Raw genomic sequence first — 19,377 nt, forward strand, 5'->3', positions numbered from 1 at the left:
CAGCCAAATGAGCTCAAGGAGAGCCAAGTCACTCAGTGGGCTGGATACAGAGGGCTAGAATGCTAGAGCTCTGGAAGGTTACAGACACTCACCCATGGTACTCAATGTATTTGTAGATCATTCCAGCTATCACCATGGCAACAATTGCATAATACCAGGAGGAGATAAACATGAGTGCCACACAGATGCTCATGCCCATGAAGGAGAGTGCCCTACAAGAAGAGAAAGGGGGAAGGGAGGAAAGCATGCAGACTATTGTTTATTTCGTTTGCTGTTTAAAATGTGAGCCCAGAGTCTCAGGGTGCTGGATTCCATTCAAGAGAACCTTTTGTACTTGTCAGCAGACATACCAAATACACAGGCCAGGAGTCCAGCCCCAATTCCCTCATTTTATGCTAAACCCATTTTGTACAATAGGACATAGAACTCGGGAGTCTGTATTTGCACCCTCTCTCCCCCCTCTGTTTGTAGAACTTGCCAATGTCCCTCCTCCTCCAACTCACTAGGTAGTGTGGCCCTCTTACCAGTGATAGTATCGGAAGCGGGGTCTCCAGTTGGGGCTGCGTAGCAGAGTTTGTAATGCGCAGGCTAGGTTGACAAAGAGATAACACATCAGGAAGAACCTAGGGGAGAACAGAAAATAGTCTCAGCTGTGTACAATTCCTAGAGACTCTAACCCATGATAAATATGGCACTTACATGGAAAGGATGGGTGCTACCATATCCAAAGAGGCAATGAGGATTCCCAGTTCTGCAATGCCTGCTGTCAGAAGCAAGGCCCACGTGGGTTCTCCATTGGCTTTGCCATGGCCAAATACCTAGAGTGAATAAGGAAACAGGTTACTTGGGACAAACCAAGGTTTTTTCAGCAGCAAGTCAATAAGCGGTTGTCACTCTTACCCGCAGGAAGGGTATAATGTTGTCCTTGGCTATGGCTTGTAGCAGTCTGGGTGCGCCGGTGAGGCTCTGCAGGCCAGCTCCACACGTGGAGAAGAACGAACCGATGACAATGACCCAAGGGGAGGGCCAGGACAGCGTCCCGACCACCAGATTCCCTTTCACTGTATCACCAAACCTATCCAATGGAAGCAAAAGTGAGGCCATTAGGTATCTGTCTAAGGGCTAATAGGGAGAAGTACAAAGATCCAGCAGAAACAAATGGTCCAGCACACAGAGAAATCAGAAGATGCAGGATTGGATCCAAACTAGGTTAGTTGCATTTGTTCCATTGGTTTCAAAAGGAATAGATGCAACTAACTTAACAGTACAATCCTATAAGTTTTGTCAGTTCAATGTGACTTGCTCCCAGGAAAGCAGATAAAGGATTGCAGCCTTAGTTTTCTCTCCAGCTTCCTTTCTGTGGGTTGGATCCAGGCTAACAGCATGTACCCAGCATGGCTGAGAAATGAGTGGGCCAGAAATATGTGCCAAAGGGTTGAGACTCTGCCCCTAAAAAGGGCCCCACATTTTTAGTCACAATGACGCATCTAGTCCAGCATCCTGTTCTCACATTGGCCAACCAGATGCCTGTGGGAAACCCACAAGCAGGATTCAAGCACAAGAGCAATCTCCCATCCTGTGGCTTTCATCAACTGGTATTCAAAAGCACTAATGCCTACAGCTGTGGAGTCAAAGCACAGCCATAGTAGCTAGTAGCCATTAACAGCTCTCTCCTCTATGAATTTGTCTAATTTGCTTTTAAAGCCATCCAGGTAAGTAGCCATAACTGCCTTTTAAGAACACAGCTTAAAATTTGAATCCAAAATAGAAATTTCACATCTGATTTATATCTGAGAATATAGTGTGGCACTAGGGAAAGTTACTACTTACTTATCTCTGAGCACGACACCTTCCACACATGCCCCAAACAGCACTACGTTGCTAAGATCTGATGTGTCAAATGGTCAAGGAGCAGTAAGATGTTCTTGCAAGAAAGCGAAGGATGCAAAAGGGCAGCCATCCTTCCCACACAGGCACCAAATTCCTCCATCCCACCCTTATCCATCCCTTGCTTATTTGACCCTACATTTGCCAGGAAGGATACACACAAAGGAGGTGGTGAGAATAGCCAGGATGGTACCAATGGGGATGGATTTCTGGGCATCCTTCAGGTCTCCAGAACGATTTGATCCAGCCATGATTCCTGTGAAGACAAAAAAATAGATTTTCTGAGGGCAAGAAAACAAAATTCTGTGACCAAAGGAGGTACTGCTAAGAAACTATACTGAACCTTTGAATAATTTTTGCATATGATCTATTACCCTGATGTAAAAGAAAATAGTTGATCTTATGCTGGGCAATATGAAGAAAGATGATATTGCATCAAACTGCGCCATTAGAGGGGAACAGCAGCAACAAAACTGCATCCAGTCCAGCTCACAGCTGGGGCAATATTAAGTCCTTACTCCTAGGCTGAAAGAGGGTGCTTTGCTGAGAACTGCAAGAGTCCATAGAAAGACCTGTGTTTTAAGTATAAGCATCCCAGATTAAAAGTTGGCTATCTACACTTCTGGAACGGTTTGCCTCTGGAGACACCTCTGAACAATACATAGCAACAATGTAGCTCTTACCAGTGACTGAAGGGAAAAAGATGCCCACAAGAAGGGTAAAGGAAGTGGTGATGTCAGCCAGCACATACTGCTGATTCAGGCTTCCCCACACGTCAGCTGAATGCAATGATGGTTTCTCAATTATTTCACCTTTCACCAAGTAGCTGCTCCAAAGATTCTCTGCAATTATCAATATCATTATTATTACCACCAGAACCACCACAATTATTGCTGTCATCATCATCCCACCCTTCCTCCAGTGGTCTACAAACTTCTTGCTATCCTATGAGATAGGTTAGGCTAAGAGGTGGTGACTGCCCCAAGGACACCCAGTTGCTTATATGGCCACTACACAACACAGACCCTCAATTAGGGAGGGAATGGAAATGGCTGTTTATCTAGACAGTGTGTAGGACACCTCTTGGATTGTCCCAACATGGGGAAAATCAAGTGTACTGTTGACAGGGAAGGAAAGGTATCTCTCACCAGTGATAATGCCACTGGCCAGCCCTGGGATACCCTGGATAACAGTGACATTGTTGTGCTGAAAATAATCATCACAGGAGGCATTGTGGTGCTTGGTAGCATTGCAGAAAAACTCCCAGAGGACAGTGTGCTGGGTGATGTTGTCACGCTCCACCGTCTTGGCACAGTCATTAATGTGGTGCCGGGAAAGAGAGCGGTTCCCCAGCATGCACACACTGAATGGAGAGGAGACACAAAAAGATGAACAAACCCGTTAGGCTATAAAGAGGCCAAGGCATGCAGAAACAAATTTGAGAGTCCCAACCCTTAAGCTGCCCAAGGGCATGGGAAACTGAAGTTATCTAACTATGGAGAGATGGTTGCAGTCTTGTAAAAAAACTGTGACCAAAGATCCCTAATCCTTCCACAGAACAGACAACTCTATGCACATTCACAAAACTACATATTCCAACAACTTCTCGTAGGATCTGCGACATCCCAGACTGATTAAAAGAGAAGTCACAATGAATCATATCCAAGTATGCTGATAACCTACGGGAAGTCGGGAGGTGCAAAAGAGGACTTGATGGCACCAGCGTAGATGGCCAGGATTGAGACGATGACACAGGCAAGGAAGAGAGAGGCAAACTTATTCACGTAGCGTACACCCACGAACACCACCAGAACCATAATCACTAGAAAGGCTGAGCCATACACCCGCATGTTGTTGAGCATGGCTGCTGGCTCCTTCAAGGGATCCTCACTATGGAAGATGGCTGCCTCAGGGGCAATGTACATCTGAGAGAGGGAGGAAAGAGACACATGTCACTTTGAGAAAGGTCAGCAGATAAGAGGGGAAAAACATGGATTTTGCAAGATTAGCAGAAGTACTCACTCCGCTCAAGGCTGTCAGGCTGCTTGGAAGTGGCCACAGCTATGTGGAATAGCACCTGTTTCACAACTATGGAGCACCACATATCATTAATTTTAGGGGAGCAGAACACTTACCAGGAAGATTTCAATGGCTCCCAAAATGTACATTGCAGCAGCAAAGGTGGTGCCCAGATAAAAGCAGAGTCCAACAGCTCCTCCAAACTCAGGCCCCAAAGCTCGTGAGATCATGAAGTATGAACCCCCAGCTGTGAAGAGGAAATAAAGCAGTGGGTAGGAGGTCAAGAGACTTTGCAGACAGGGAAAAGGGTTATCATTTGCACTTCCTACACATCCTAAACATCTGCTTGTAGAGGAACTTTTTATTTCTAGAATTTTGTCAGGACAGCACCCAAATGAAATTAAACAAACCAAAAGGTTATGATCAACTGAGTTAGCCGATGAGTAGCACAAAACAAAGCAGTGATTTATGTGGATCTCAAATACTATAAGGAGGCATTGTGTTTTTATGACAAGATGAACGTCATCTGACATAGACAGCATTGGTATCTGGTGAACAAGTTTAAGGAAAGAATTCCACCATTTGGGCACCACCTCAGAAAAGGACCTTTCCCAAGTAGTTACTTGGTTAAGTTCTGATGGCGAGAGCACTCAGGGCTGCTTTTGAAGATGAATGTATTTGGTGGGCAGTGAAGTGTGGGAGAAGATGGCTTTTTAGATATTAAGTACTCACCAGGCACAACTCCATTGGTGGCAATGGCACTCATGGAGATGGCTGTTAGCAGAGTCTGAGGACGAGAAAAGACCACAGGAGGATTTAGAAGAAAAACACACAATCTTAAAGGGCTTTCATTCATTTGGTTGTGCAATTATACTCTTGTTAGATAGGACAATAGGCAATTTCCCATAAGATACAACTACAGCTAAAGAAAATCTGACAAGTTGTGGAAATAAAATCTATCACTGGCCTCATGACACAGCTGGATGCATGTGGGAAGAAGGGTAATCTTATGACTTTTACATTAGGATCTCAGCTGTGGCCTGCTAAAGTCACAAAGTATGATTTAGCCCCCATCTCAATGCTGTGATCCAGACTACTCACTCCAATCTTCTTATCTAAGACATTAAAACCCCTAAACCAGGACATGATTCAGACAGTAGGAGAGAGGAACTCACACAGCAACAGCAGATGAGGACAATGGCAAAGGCTTGCAACACGCCAGCTGTACCCACCACCCAGGTGAGCCGTAAGAAGAGAATCACCCCGAAGATGTTCTGCAGGCAGGGCAGATAGACTCCCATGAATGTGCCCATCTGTGGAGACTGGAAGGAAAAGGACAAGCTCTCAAAACCAAACCTACTCCACTTTGCTGCCCCTAGCTTGCTCTTCATCCTTTGCATACCTGTGACTTCTCTGCTACTCGGCCTTCAGATATCTTTCTCTTTGACAACCCCACCCCTTTGTTTGAATTCCCAGACAAACCCAGCCCCCAAGTGCAGAACAGGTAACAGCACTAAACTGCACATATAGTAAGTCATATTAAAAATCAATTGCAAATAGGCAACACATAAAAACTAAAGCCCTGCTCATAGGACTAGGGGAAAATCCTGGGTACCTGGTTACTCAGATACCTCAGAGCTTGATTTGGTGGCTTAGGAATCTGAACATTTTGCATAACTCTGAGCAGGGCTTTTATTTGATCTGATGTATTTATTTTTTAACTGACTCCTACAAATTTCAAAAAAATGTCAAGAAATCAAAAATATTTTTTGAGGTTTACCTCATGCTGCCTTAAGACCAGTGGCTAAAATCCATCTCAAACAAAAAGGTGTTTTAAACTTCAAGAAGCACAGTTTTTTGTTCTGGAAAATCTCCAGGAAAGGGAAGCCCCATAGTTGTAGGGCAGCCATGGCGAAAGCATCAACTCCTTTCAGTTTTGGATATCAACTCATTCACTACCTTCAAATGCTTACCACCTCTAACTGCCTTAGTATCTCACTATCACGAAGCTCCTTACCTTGATAGCTTTTTTCTTGCCTGGAGGGACATTCTCAGCCTCCTCATGTTCACGGGCTCCCTGCATCAAGTTGGTGTAATTGGCCATGCGGTTGAGCAGGGAGGACACCTTGGGCCGGGTGTCCATCTCCTCCTGCAAAGTAGAAAGGATGGCAGTAGACATTAAAACTTAATATGAAAAATTTCCTAAGGCAAAAAACCACTAGTCATTAGCATGGTTATAGTAGTGTGGGAATGAAGAATAGGATAGCAGAATATGACAGAAATGGGTTGGGTACAAGCAGGCTGGTATAACCTTAGCATTAAAAAAAGAAACCCCACAACTTATACGCCAAGAAATTCTGAATTCTGCAATCTGTATAGTACATTTTGCTAAATTAGGCAAATTTGCAATCTTTGATCAATTTGTACCTCCTTCCTCTGCCACAGGGGTGGGACAACTTTCTCCCCACCCCCGTGGGCCCACCTTGACAGGTAAGCAGGGCCACCCTTGTCGAACTTCTGTCATTGTGATGCTGTGGGGTTGTTAGCTATTTTTCTGATTTATGCAGAGTGATACAGAGGTTTCACCCTCAAAGCCCTAGGGATGAAGTAGACTCCACACACAATACTCTGAAGGTGACTCTTTACTGGCAGGATGGCTACTATTACAAGTTACTATACATATATACGGAGTTGGATGCATTGTATCTCACTCTCTTGAACCCATGAGAGGCTCTTCTTGCTTCTAAAACTCCTTTAAGCAGTGCAGAAATTATAGCTTCTCTGTCCTTACCACTCCTCCAGCAGTATGTTGTTGGAGTCTCCACACTCAGCAAAGCAACCAACCTTCAACTCCCACCCCTCCTATCACTACCAAAGACACATACAGGCTCATTTTTAAAGGGAGTTAACCAATTAACAAATCAACGATTCAGCGTTTCTGTGACCTTAATTGGAGTCACAAGATTTTGCAGCTGTTACATTACATTACATTACAGTAGACCCTCGGGTTACATTACTCTCGAGTAACGTAAACTTCAGATTGCGAAAGTGGCAAACCCGGAAGTATTTTTCCAGGTTTCGCCACTCGCACATGCACAGAAGTGCCACCTCTGGATATGGATTTTTCAGGGTGTGCATGGACCCCCGGAATGAATTAAATTCGTAACCAGAGGTCCACTGTATATTGGTTTTCTTTCCCCAGTACAATTTATTTTTTGTAAAACACATCTTCTAACAAATACAGTAAAAATACTAACAAGGCCATCCTACCCACCTGTCAAAATCAGCTGGGGGCTGGTGGGGAGGGGCATTTGTTTTGCCAATGCATTCAGTCCAGCAGGACTCAATACTCTGATTACCAGTTGATGAGCAAAGGGTTGTATCCTGCTCTCTGCAGGGGCCTGCTTTGCTAGCTCACTCGCCACAGGGGTGGGGTGAGAAGTCTGCATTGCCAGTGCATTCACTGCAGTAAAGCCAAGCAGCCTCCATCAGGATTGAACCTCATCACCCAGTAATGTCAGCTGATTGGCAAGTAGGTGCAGCTTGGGGGAACAGGTCTGATGGGCCAAATTGGACCCCCTGTGGGTCAAGATTGGCCCATGGGCCAGAGCACGGGTGCACAACCTGCAGGCCTTCAGATGTTGTTGGACTACACCTCCCATCAGCCCTGATCACTGGCTAGCTGACTGGAGCTGATGGGAGTTGTAGTCCAGAAAAATCTGGTGGGCTGCAGGTTGTTCACCCCTGGGCCAGAGATTTCTCACCCCTGCCTATACATTTTCAAGTCCATCGCTGCAGCTATGAGAGTTAAAAAATAACCTTTAAAAAATAAAAAAGAGACGTAAGATTTCCAAGATGCAGTTTCCCATGTCACATTTCCCAAACCTTTGCAACTTTTTCTGCGTTTTTGCGAAATTAAAAACAACAACCATGCATAGCCTTGGGAAACAGAGCAGAGCTATCATGAAAGGCTATAAGGTATGATTTAAACCAGTGTTTGAAACTCCCATTGTTCTAGGTGCATTTTCCAATAGGGAATTTCATTAGTGCAGGCAGTTTCTGAGCTCTAGGCACAGCACTGTGCCTAAGATTTCAGATTAAAATTGCTGAGGGGAAGGAAAAGAGGACCTTTTTCTGCCTCCCCACTTCCAGCCACTCTCTGGAAACTGGAGCAGAGACCCTCTTAAGAATTATTAGGAGAGTGGGCAGGGGAAGGACTAGACCATGTGAAAAATGAACATAATATTTTAGCTGCAGTTTATTAATTTTCAGCTTTGTATTATTGTTATTGAAAAATTGTGCCTAGACATTCCATTGTTGCGCCCATAACCTAGGTTTAAGGTACCATTTAGCTCCTAGTTTTCATATCTGTTTCTAACACCAATTAATACATATATGGACACACATAGTGGAAGGAAGGAAGGCAAAAGGCAGGAAAAACTAACCCACCAACAATGATCTTACCTCAAAAAGTGCCAAATTCTTGTCAAAGAATTCATCGCCATCTTCGTAGTTGATATTGTTGAGATAGGCATTATGAGGATCCTTCTTGTGACCAGGATCTGCAACAAAAGAGAGATCAAATGGAAGGAAAGGAGTAGTCCAGCAAAGAGTTAGTGCTGTGCATACATTTAGATTATTGGAGCTCTATCTGGGCAGTGGGAAAAGAGAAACACCCTATATCAAGGCGGTCCATCACAGCCTTTTTGGTGGCCTACACCCAGCCACAGCCCTTGCGCTGCCTTCAGAAAGCAGGTAAGAAAGGTGGCGGGCTTTGGGAAGGGATGAGTGAAGGTTCAAGGACTCTGACAGGACTTTGTGTCCCCTTTCCAAAGCCCAGAGCCTCACTTAGCGGGCCTTGGGAAGGTACCATGCACAAGGCAGTACGCGGCTTACGGGTTCCCTGTCAAAGTACTCTTGCAGTCCACTTGGTATGAAAAGTTGCTCCCCCCTCTTTACCCTAGATCTTTTCAGATCATGAGCTACTTGCCTGCTCAGTTGCTGACACTAATTTTTACCACAGGGCATTTACTATTGTCCCCATATGAGTGGGGTCTGTGGTGAGCAGCAGGCAAGGGGTTTAGGGGAGAAATACGCTACACAGACATAAGGAATCTGAGGCTAGAAAGATCATCTGGGTAATACTGCTGTGAAGCATTCACGTCTCCTTGCCTTATACCATTGCCAAGACAGAGGGGATAGGCAAGGGAGTCCCATACAGCTTTGGAGGTTCTCCCCCCCCCCCCCCCCCGGTGTTTGGAAGGACAGACGGACAGGCAAGCAGCCAAGTTTAGCAAACTTACATGCATGGTTGTGCTACAGCCTCATATGGAGGAAAAGTTCCCTCAAATGCAATAGTTTGAATTCACCAGTAAGGAAAAGGCTAACAAGCACCACGGCAATGGCAATTTGCATATTTAAATTGCATGTACTTGAAAGCTGTTTGCCTGTAATTTTCAAGAACAGGGTGTGTTCCAAATTAAAGAGGGGCACATTGTAGTCCTCCTGTAAGGTTCTTATAAGTGCTTCAGGTGTGAAAAGCTGTACTCAGTCCTTGAATGAAGGTTAAAAATCACAGCAGTTTTAAATGCTAACAAAGTCTATGTACACATCATGCATCTAAAGCACATTTAAAGCTACCCTCCACCCTGAATCCTGGGAACTATAGGTTACCACTCATAGAGCTACAAGTCTCAGCATCCTTAAAACCTATGGCTCCGATTATTTTTGTGTGTGTGGAAGGTGCTTTACATGTATGTTGTACACGTAGCCTAAGCTGAGCTGCCTCTTTATTTGTTTACAGTCCTTTTTGAAATTTTACCATACTTTCCAAAGTTTATGTGCAACCATGAAAGCTAAAAACTATACCAACTGTCTCAAAGTTTGAGAATAAGGAATTCCAATCTCTACTTGTACCCTGCTTTACTAGCTGCCTTCATTTCTCTCCTACCCCATCAGATCCATATATCCAGAAACAGAACCGCAGAGACCTGGTGCCCATTCTCTAAACCATCAGCATATGCTAGCCCCTGAACTCTAAATCTATCTGGGCCACATGAGAAAACATCCCTCTCTCCCCTCCAGCTCCATCTCACAGAATGCAGATATGTAAGTGAATACTCTAGGGCTGGGTGCTCTTCAAAAAATTAGTAAATCATAGAGACAGGCTTGTCCGCAAGCAAGGAACCACAACATTTATTACTGGGGCCTACCCAACAACCCTGAGGCATGGAATCTTGGCATCTGGCTGTGCTGGATTAACACCCCACCCTGTTCCCCTCAACTTTCAGAACAAAGCGGATAATAAAGCTCAGGAGATGTTTCATCCAGTTCTGGCTACAGGAGTGAGAAAGCACTCATACAAATCATGGCAACAGGCCAGCTGTGTATGGGAAAAGGCAAATGAAATTAATGGAAATTATTTCTGGGGTTTTCTTTAAAAAAGATGCAGAATCCATTATTCAAATCAAGTGTGAGGCTTCTCTGAATTTTTATTATTAGATAGCATCCTCAGTGTATAGGAACAAGGAGTTCCTGAGTACTTCAGCAGCTTACCCCTGCTTACTATGTCTCCAGGGTACCTTAAATGCACTAACTATGACATACCAGAGATAACAATCCTGCTACTACTTATGCAATCGGCTATTCCAAGTCAAGAATCCTTGATCTTTACAAAGATCATTGGCTGTCTTTAAACCATCAAGGATCACTTCCTCAAATGTATAAAATACAGCAGTGAGTTCAAAGGTTGTTATTCTGGAACAATCAAGTAAAGCAGATCCCTGTTAGGACAACACTTCTTAGTGTTAGATGTGATACAGGTCTGAATTCAATGTCACCTTGATCTTCAAACAAGAGCACTGTAAACAGAGAGACGGCTACCATCCCTTGGTGAAAAGAATTTAGGCTGAAATTAAATGCTATAAAAATCTAGTTTGAACAAGAGCATTCCAGGAAGGTTTTTGCCTAAAGCAGTTTTTCAACAGCCTACAAAAATTACCAGCAAGTCTGTACTTGCTAGCAATTTATGGCTTTTAAACAATAACTTCTGTGAAGTGCCCTATTCATCTGGATAATACTTGCCACAGGCAACCAGTAGAGTGGCTATCTACAGGTCTGCCCTAGAGCACACACACACAGGGACATTTGTGCCTTCAACATAAGATGGTTACACCATATACCATTTTCGTTATTGGTCATTCTTTCTCACACATGCATTCACACAGAGAACTTATTTTTCACCTGTCCCCTAGCAATGGGGCACATACACCTTTGTCTAACAATGGGCAACACTGATAGACACAGGAGACATATATACTGCACACACACGGAAGTCCTGTAATACTGTACCTAAGAGCTGATACTGTTCCCCTGTGACGGAAGTTTGACTCACATCTGAAAAATCAAACAGAAATCGGGAAAGAAAATGAATAGCAAAATAAAGGGAGAATGAGGGAATAAAATGATGGGCTAAAATTTCTCTCTCCCACTTCCCCAAGATTCAAAAATGGCTTTCTTCCCCCGCAATCACAATCAGCAACAAAAATGGTAAGGAGTAAAAAAATAATAGTATTAAGCTGTGATTTCAAAACAAGAATAGCTGCAACGGGGTGGGGGGATGAAATGTAGAATATTCATAAGCCTTTCAAGTAGCATAGAAAGGATTTATCTCCTTTCCCTTGCACACACCATTGAAAACACTCTGTAACTCAAAGGGGAGAGGAGGGCTTTTCCCCCACCAGGCTTTGTTCAGGCTTTATGGTAATGGACAACTGGGGAAAGGGAGTAATTTTTTGTGTTGAGAAGGGAAGCCAGCAAAATCAACAGGACAGAATCATATCAATATCTCCCCCCACCCTCTACCACTATTAAGATATGTTGATTCAGTCTCTGTGAATGAGCTTTGTTTCATGTGCATAGTGGTTGTCACTTGTGGTCACTAGCTAGCATCCTCTCCCCTCCCCAGGACAGAGTGGTTTTCTATAGCTTATGACTTGGCTGGCCTGCTGGAGTGATAAGATTGTAGGGGTAGGGAGTAGTATGGCCGGAACTCTGGGGTCCTTCAATGTTGTGAAAATGGTGGTGGGAAAGATCAACAGCACTCTTATTACAGTTTAGACATGCAAGATGGGTGTTGACTTCTCCCCAATATCTTCTCCACCTCTGAATTTTATTACTGTTGACTGGGCTATGGGGGAATCTCTACCCACCCTCTTTTTTATTCAGATAAACATCATTCTATGTATGTTTGTCCTTACCTGACACAGTAAATAATGCAGGAGACTAATTCCCTACTTTTGGTTTTACTTTCCAAAGTCTTCCCTTAAATTAAATAAAACAAATAAAATAAAATAAAACAAATTCCCTTTAGGGAATGCCACACTGTCTCCCTGCCTGACTCTGTGACAAATTGAGCCTTAAATTCTCTAGAGAGGTTTCTTGTAATAAAAATGCAAACACTCCAGACCCAGAAGGCAAAGATTTGGTAATATATAGGTGTAGCAGTGTCAAACCATTTAACAATGAATTTTTGAGGGGGGAAATCACAACAAACTGATTTGCTTGAATCATTTCATTTTCCTACCTTAATAATGGATTGTGACAACCAAGGGAAGGAGACTAGAGACAGCACAGTGCGTTTTACGGTAGGAATAGGGTTTTCATCTCCAAAAAGTATATGAAAAATCGGGAATGGGTTAAAATTGACTTGAATCCTAAAGGAAGACCCAGCAATTCAATTTAGGGGATAGTTGCAGTGCTTTTGCACCAATCCATTGACACATTCTGTGTACTTGCAGAATGTGTACAGCAGCACAAAACCATTCATAAAGTAATTTGAAGGGACTCCCAACTTGCTCTCCCAAGGAGGACACAGGCCGACTCACTTTTGCAATTTTTTATGTTTCAATAAGTTTTGTTAATACAAGTGTGCTGATGCAGCTTAGTTTGTTTATTATTTTGATATTTTATATTGCTTACTGTTTGTGCATGTTTACACCTTATGCCTTGTGGGTGGGCCTGGTATTGGCAAAAAGGTGCAAAAATAATAACAAGGGAAGGTATGCTAGAAGCAACTATTTATTTTTAAAAGAGGAGAAAGGGGTGGGGAGGCCATGGGTCTAGCTGGAGGCCAGCAAATTACCGTATTTTTTGCTCTATAAGATGCACCAGACCATAAGACGCACCTAGTTTTTGGAGGAGGAAAACAAGAAAAAAAATATTCTGAATCTCAGAAGCGAGAGCAACAAGAGGGATCACCTCTCGCTGTTCTGGATTCTGGGATAGCTGCACAGCCTGCATTCACTCCATAAGACGCACACACATTTCTCCTTACTTTTTAGGAGGGAAAAAGTGAGTCTTATAGAGCAAAAAATACGGTAAGTGAAGTGTATCACACCTATCAAGGCCTGCAAAGTGAACATGTGGGGGATGCCAGAGTAGACAGCAGATCATTCAGAACAGACAGATGGAAGCAAAGTCTGTTGATGAGGGATCAAACACAAATGATGTGTTTCTGTTCAACAACCTATCTTTGCTCTTGTCAGCCACCCCAGTCTTGGCAATTTCCCCAGTCCTGTTGGCACCACTCAACTTCCAGCAGCAGAAGCACCCTTTGTTTGTTGAGTCTGCACTCAGTGCCCTACACAGAAGGCATTGTTTCTGTTCATTGTCTGGATAAAGGGATTCAAACTGCCTGGGATAAATAGAGATTATATGGAGAATCCTGGGATTTGGACATTTCCGACCAGGAAGGATGTGTGTACATAGCCTAGGTCTGACTAGAAGTGCACTTCTGTTTTTTTCCATCTTGATAGCAGCACAATAATGAGCAAATCCTTTTGAGACTCTGGTATTTTGGAGGGTCAGAAAAAGGGTTTGAGTTTAGGATTGTCATGCTGAGGGCATGCGATTGCATTACTCAGCCTGGGAGGTCTAATGTTAAGAGGCTTGTTTCTGCCCTTCATATTCCATTCCAAGGTTAACCTTAGCCCCTAAAATCCATAGTAGTTTTTAACTTCCAGGTTTCAAAAAGCCCTGCCCTTCAATTCTGACTCATTTTACCAAGAGGTGAAAGACACCATTAAAATGCTTTAAGGTGTGCCACAAAAAGGGAGTTTCTCAAAGCAAAGTTTTGTGTGGAACGACAACCTTAATCTGTGCAAATGGCAAAAATTATGGATCCAAGGGCTGATAGTTATTCAGAACCACTACATCCAAAATAAAAAAGTGATTTGAAGAGTATACATTTTCTCCCTCTCTGTGCGCGTGGTGAAAGGAGGTCTTTATGATTCTTATTTTATTTAGAGGGACAGAACAATGTTATTTGCCCAAGGTCAAAGAGGTGCTCTCTCTGCCAGCTCAACATCAGTTTGACATAGAACGCGTTTTCAAAATCCCAGTGAAAAGGCAAAGGACGTGGGCTCCCTCAAATATAGTAATTGTCAAGTTTGTGCGTGTTCAATATACAGATGAGCTCTTGAGCAAATTCTGCCAAAAATCAATGGAAGCCCCAGTGAAGAGGAAACAGAAGAATATATCTTTCTTTCTGGACTTTTCCAAGGATGTGATTTAAGCGCACTCCTAGGACAAAGAATGTGAAATACTACATTCAGTTCCCGGCAAAGTTTTGTATTTCATATTCAGGTCAAACTCACAAAGCTTTGAATTACTCCCTTAACTAACTAATAAGAGGATACACTGTTGAAGATATTGTTTTGCTAGTATGGGCATTCCGCCAGTAGATTGGAGTACAAACAGTCAGCAGTGAAAATCAACAAGAGAATGTTCTATATCAGGTATAGGCAAACTCGGCCCTCCAGATGTTTTGAGACTACAGATGTTTTGAGACTGGTCCTGTTAGCTAGGGATGATGGGAGTTGTAGTCCCAAAACATCTGGAGGGCCGAGTTTGCCTATGCCTGTTCTGTATCTACTTTATTGACTAGTGAAGCAGCAAAAGTCTCCACCGCTTTTGAATAAAATATTAACAAGTCAGAGTCAAGCTGATAAGAAAGGAGGAGGAGGAGGAAACTGAGCTCAGCCCACTCCGGAAGTCATTCTTTTTCTTTTTCCATTTGGATTATTTTTTCTGTTTTTATTTTCAAAACTAGTTAAATTGGATAATCTGTTTTTTGTTTTCGTTATGTAACGCTAATGTGGTAGGGGATTTTTCTCTGTCTCTCCTTATTTTTGTTCTGTTTTTTGTCTTCACTTTTTTATTCTTTTTTCTCTCTCCTTTCAACAGAAATAATAATGAAATTGCTTGGTTATGGCTATTATTATGTATACAAAGCCAAATTATATAGAGAGATGTGTGTAAGGTATTTGAGGTGTACGAATAGCAGGCCAAGTAGGAGGCTAAGTAGGCAGTGAAAACAGCACACCTAGGATGACTCTCTTGTGTCCGTTTAGCAGCTGCTACAACCTACTATGAGCTCTTGGAATAAGCTGGCATATAAAGAAAAGTCTCTTCCCCAATGTGAAGGACTGCTCACCTACACTTCCCTCCCTCCTTGGAAATGCAGGATCAGGTCCTTGGTCAGCAGAGATTGCCGGTGGAGAACAGTTGGGAACTAAGCCAGATAGAGAACAGATGGGAAAGGTGCAGCTGTTGGCAGGATGGTTCAGAGTTCCCACTAGCTGCAGAGGAAAGGTGGGGGCAGATAGGGCCTGAATGGAGTTTCAATTTGACCCAAAGCCCAGAAGGTCGAAGGGGCTGGGAAGGAATTCAAGGCGCTGGCAGGCTAGAGGGTGAAGCGTAAGGCATCAGACTATGCCCTGCTGATTCTTCAACAAGGAACTGCTAAATGGCATTCACTGGGGGAACAGTGTGTGATGTAACACCCTGTCCCCAATAAAAAAAACAGTAAACTGAACAATCCCATGGTTGTAGCTATTTCTGCGCATGTAGACAGGGACTGAGCACACAGACACCATGCCTTTTGATGAGTGAGGCAGCATCAGAAAGATGAATAGGGTGGGCACCAAGAGTTTATTTAACCTGGGTTGCCAGATCACAGTCAACTCTCTCAGACAGAACCTAAATCAAATCATCTGGGCCATTATGCAGCACAAGAACCTTACCCACTGTCAGTACTAAGAGCAAAACCACAAAAGCACATGCCATTTCCAGGCCTCTCAAACACAGCAGCTGGTTTTGCAGACAGCAAAATGCACAGCCTTTCATTACCATAGTCATTGACAAAATTTGAATGATATTTTCATGAATAGGGCTGGTATCCAACTATGTAGCTGGCAGATCAGTAGCACTGGTACCACCTCTTGTTCACATGTCACTTTCCAATTGCAACTGTGTATAATTCAAGTACAGTACATTTGATCATACAGAGGAAAGATGAACACACAAAGAATGTTAAAGTAGGTTGCTGCCTATTGTCAATCCTGTAACTAAGAAATTCCTAACTGACAAATCTACTTGCCACTTTATTCCTTCCTAAGTAAGAAAAATGCCCAGGAGTCTATGTTCTTAATTTTCCATCTTCTGCAGCCTGGAGTCCTGCTTCATTCTGGGTTCAGATCCCTACTTTATTAGTATAAGAAAAATCAATGGGTGGCATTAAGCAAGCCGTTTGTCCAAGTTTATAAAATAATTAATATTTATTGAATTTATATACCGCCCTATACCCGCAGGTCTCAGGGTTCACAGGATAAAATCAGAATATAAAACCACAAAGTACATAATCAAAATAAAAACAACAACCCAATAAGCCCCAATAAATGGGAATAATAGTTGAGTTACCTTTTTGGGTGATAGGGAGAAAGAAGAATGAGACAGACCACTTTACAGATCAATGTTAACCATTTCTAGACCAACAGCAATATTAGGTGATAAATAAATGCTTGTTGTATTACTAACATCATCACATCCACTTCGTGTAAGATTCCTTTCATTCTTTTATTCATCCATTTTATATACCACCTTTTCTTCCAAGGATCGCAAAGTGGTGAACATAGTTCTTTCCTTCTCATTTTATCCTCACCAAAAAACATGTGAGGTTAGGTTGAGAGACAACCCAAGGTAAGCTTCATGGATGAGTGGAGATTCGAACCTTAGTCTCCCAGGTCATTGTCCAACACTCTAACTACACTCTAACAGAAGTAAAAACCACAGCCAAAACCAGTGAGACTTTTACAAAGTGGTTTTAATCCACATAAAGTGGTTTTAATCCACAGAACAAATAAGAGACAAAGCTGTGAGAAAAAACTTTAGTTTAACAAATCAAAGGTCTTGCTGGTGCTGAGAGAAGGATAACACTTTGAAGATAAACTATTCAGCCCAATTCCCACCCGGCAAAAGCAAGGCCTTACTAATAATGGGATGGAGAAGATAATGGAAAAGAACAGATATACAACCACTCTTAAGCTGGGACCAATAAGCCCTTTCTTTATATCTCAAGACTCAAAGCAACAACAAAACATGTGGATCCTTATGTATCTAGAACAGCACCTTCTTCAGAGGGAGCTATCTGCAGGCTTGGCAGAACTCCAAGATTTGCAGAAATAAATAAATAAAATGGGAATGGGGGGACACACCCAAAATGGCTTAACAATGACATGCTCAGTTGTCACAGAATGCTGGCTGACTCTTGGAGGGGCAGGGATGGAAAACCACCAGTCAATAAGGGTAATAGAACAGAGTTATCTTGCCTGGAACCCCAAACAGAAGCACTCCACAATGCAAATGTGTGGTTGCAATTCCTACTCATACAGTTAAACAGGAATCACAAGAAAATTGATACTGGAAAGCAGAAAGACAGTGCAGGATAGAAAAGAGTGTAAAGACAGCAAGGTGCCTGGCAAACCTACTCTAGGAGAAACCTACTCTAGGAGAAAATGTTACACAGGTATCACCTGTTTGGAACGGATATTTGGCCACCAGCTACATGCAACATTTGTGAATGCTAGAATGAATGCAAGCCTAAAGAGATATCCTGAAACTTTGCTCAGAAGGTGAGATGCAGAGCAGCTTTAAGGGTTTTTTATGGTACTAGAAAATGTTGTTGCCTAATTCAACGTTACTCTAACGTCTAGATGATATTCCTAAGATTGCTTGGGAATCAGAACATATAGTTTTCCATTGTTCTAGACAGCTTTCCTATCCGAGAGCTGAAAATAGCACCTAGGCGTCCTGGCTCTTTGTTACTACTGCGTGGATCCCCATTTCCTTCCGAAAGTGGGACAGAGAGCTCAGACCTGGCGCCAAACCTCAATAGCCTCCTCTAACCATTTGATTATATTTCTGTTCCACATCAGTAATCAGCCCCCTGGCATTCAGTTATTGTTTGACTAAAGGTCAAACCAGAGAATTCTAACAAAGAGTCTACCATTGGATTATAGAAGGTCAGGTGGGAGGAATGTGAATTAAAGTAACAGAGACACTGGGAATGCTACTGGTGATGAAGGGAAATCTGGCAATATCTAGAGCTGGAAACAAAACTCGAGAAGTCACAAAGGCTGCCTACTAGCAGACAAGAAAGGGAGAGTCTAGTAACATGGACTAAACATTACTTCTCCGTATCAAAGCTTCCCAAGTAAAAAGTTGGGGGGGGGGGAGAGAGAGAAGAGGGAGAAATCTCAAAGAAAGAGATCCAAGCTAACTTGCTTACCTGACCCGGCAGTCTCATTAGGTTTCCAGATCTGCCCTGTGCTGGCTCTTTTCTGCATGCCTTCCTGCACTTCCCCCTCATCATCATCTTCTACCTTTGTCACGGTGAACTGAGGCATGTTCAATGCAAAACTTTCTTCCCAGGCCAGAAACGGAAGAACTGAAATCGTTGGTAGATCAGGTGACAGGCAACCCCTGAGGAATGGGAGGGATAGGGTGTGTGCTGGTTTGTGTGCGTGTTAGAAAGACACACCTCCACCAGTATGTGAGTGGATGCGTCCTGGTGTACGCATGCCAGAAAGCATATTTACCACATTGGTGCTAAGAGGATTATACCCTCCTCTACTGCTGCCTTCAGTTCAGTGAGATAGGAGACAGACAGCTCCAGAGCATTGATTTGCAGCTACCTTTAAGCTAGAGCAATGAAGTAACAGCCACAGAGAAACATTTCCATTGTGGGCTGGGGAGGAAATACAACATGCCTGCAGGCGTGAGAGCTGGTTGGCAACTCTACAAACACCACACACAGGGTACTAGGTAAGGATGAAGCTGGGAGGAGCTGTAAAGGTCATGTAACAGAGGGCCAGGAACCAGCATGTACTTGAAGAATCCAACTATGAGTAATTATCAATTATAAAGCAAAGAATAGGAGTGACTTAGGTGTAGCCATACTAGTGGTGCCTGTGGGACAAGAAATGTACTCTACAAAACAAATTTAAGCACTTCAGCAAAGCAAGCCTACTCCCTACCAGAAGACTGTCTAATCTGGGCAAAATGCCTTCGCCCAAAGCCATAATGTGACTCACAGTGCATATGCCTGCATGACAATGGCAATTGAATGCAGAG

General features: G+C 43.1%; 1 protein-coding gene across 5 annotated transcripts in view; it reads right to left on the reverse strand.

Annotated features, from left to right (window-relative positions):
* SLC12A6 (solute carrier family 12 member 6) overlaps positions 1–19,377 on the reverse strand; it is a 44,637-nt gene that overhangs the window by 5,031 nt on the left and 20,229 nt on the right. For 2 of the 5 annotated variants that reach the window (XM_081885383.1, XM_081885384.1), the window contains exons 2-16: positions 11,257–11,301; positions 8,371–8,468; positions 5,924–6,055; positions 5,082–5,228; positions 4,639–4,693; positions 4,023–4,153; positions 3,571–3,812; positions 3,036–3,250; positions 2,571–2,729; positions 2,045–2,143; positions 1,831–1,888; positions 901–1,075; positions 700–818; positions 525–623; positions 93–212 (exon numbers count right to left, since the gene is read on the reverse strand). In XM_081885383.1, the coding sequence (XP_081741509.1) occupies positions 93–212; positions 525–623; positions 700–818; positions 901–1,075; positions 1,831–1,888; positions 2,045–2,143; positions 2,571–2,729; positions 3,036–3,250; positions 3,571–3,812; positions 4,023–4,153; positions 4,639–4,693; positions 5,082–5,228; positions 5,924–6,055; positions 8,371–8,468; positions 11,257–11,301 (1,894 nt within the window). Of the gene's footprint in view, positions 1–92; positions 213–524; positions 624–699; positions 819–900; positions 1,076–1,830; positions 1,889–2,044; positions 2,144–2,570; positions 2,730–3,035; positions 3,251–3,570; positions 3,813–4,022; positions 4,154–4,638; positions 4,694–5,081; positions 5,229–5,923; positions 6,056–8,370; positions 8,469–11,256; positions 11,302–18,532; positions 18,712–19,377 lie in introns of those variants that run through there. The other 3 variants (XM_081885385.1, XM_081885386.1, XM_081885387.1) reach the window with 2 other exon arrangements.

This window comes from Podarcis melisellensis (assembly GCF_964234715.1).
Source record: "Podarcis melisellensis genome assembly, chromosome: 13".
Taxonomy (NCBI): domain Eukaryota; kingdom Metazoa; phylum Chordata; class Lepidosauria; order Squamata; family Lacertidae; genus Podarcis; species Podarcis melisellensis.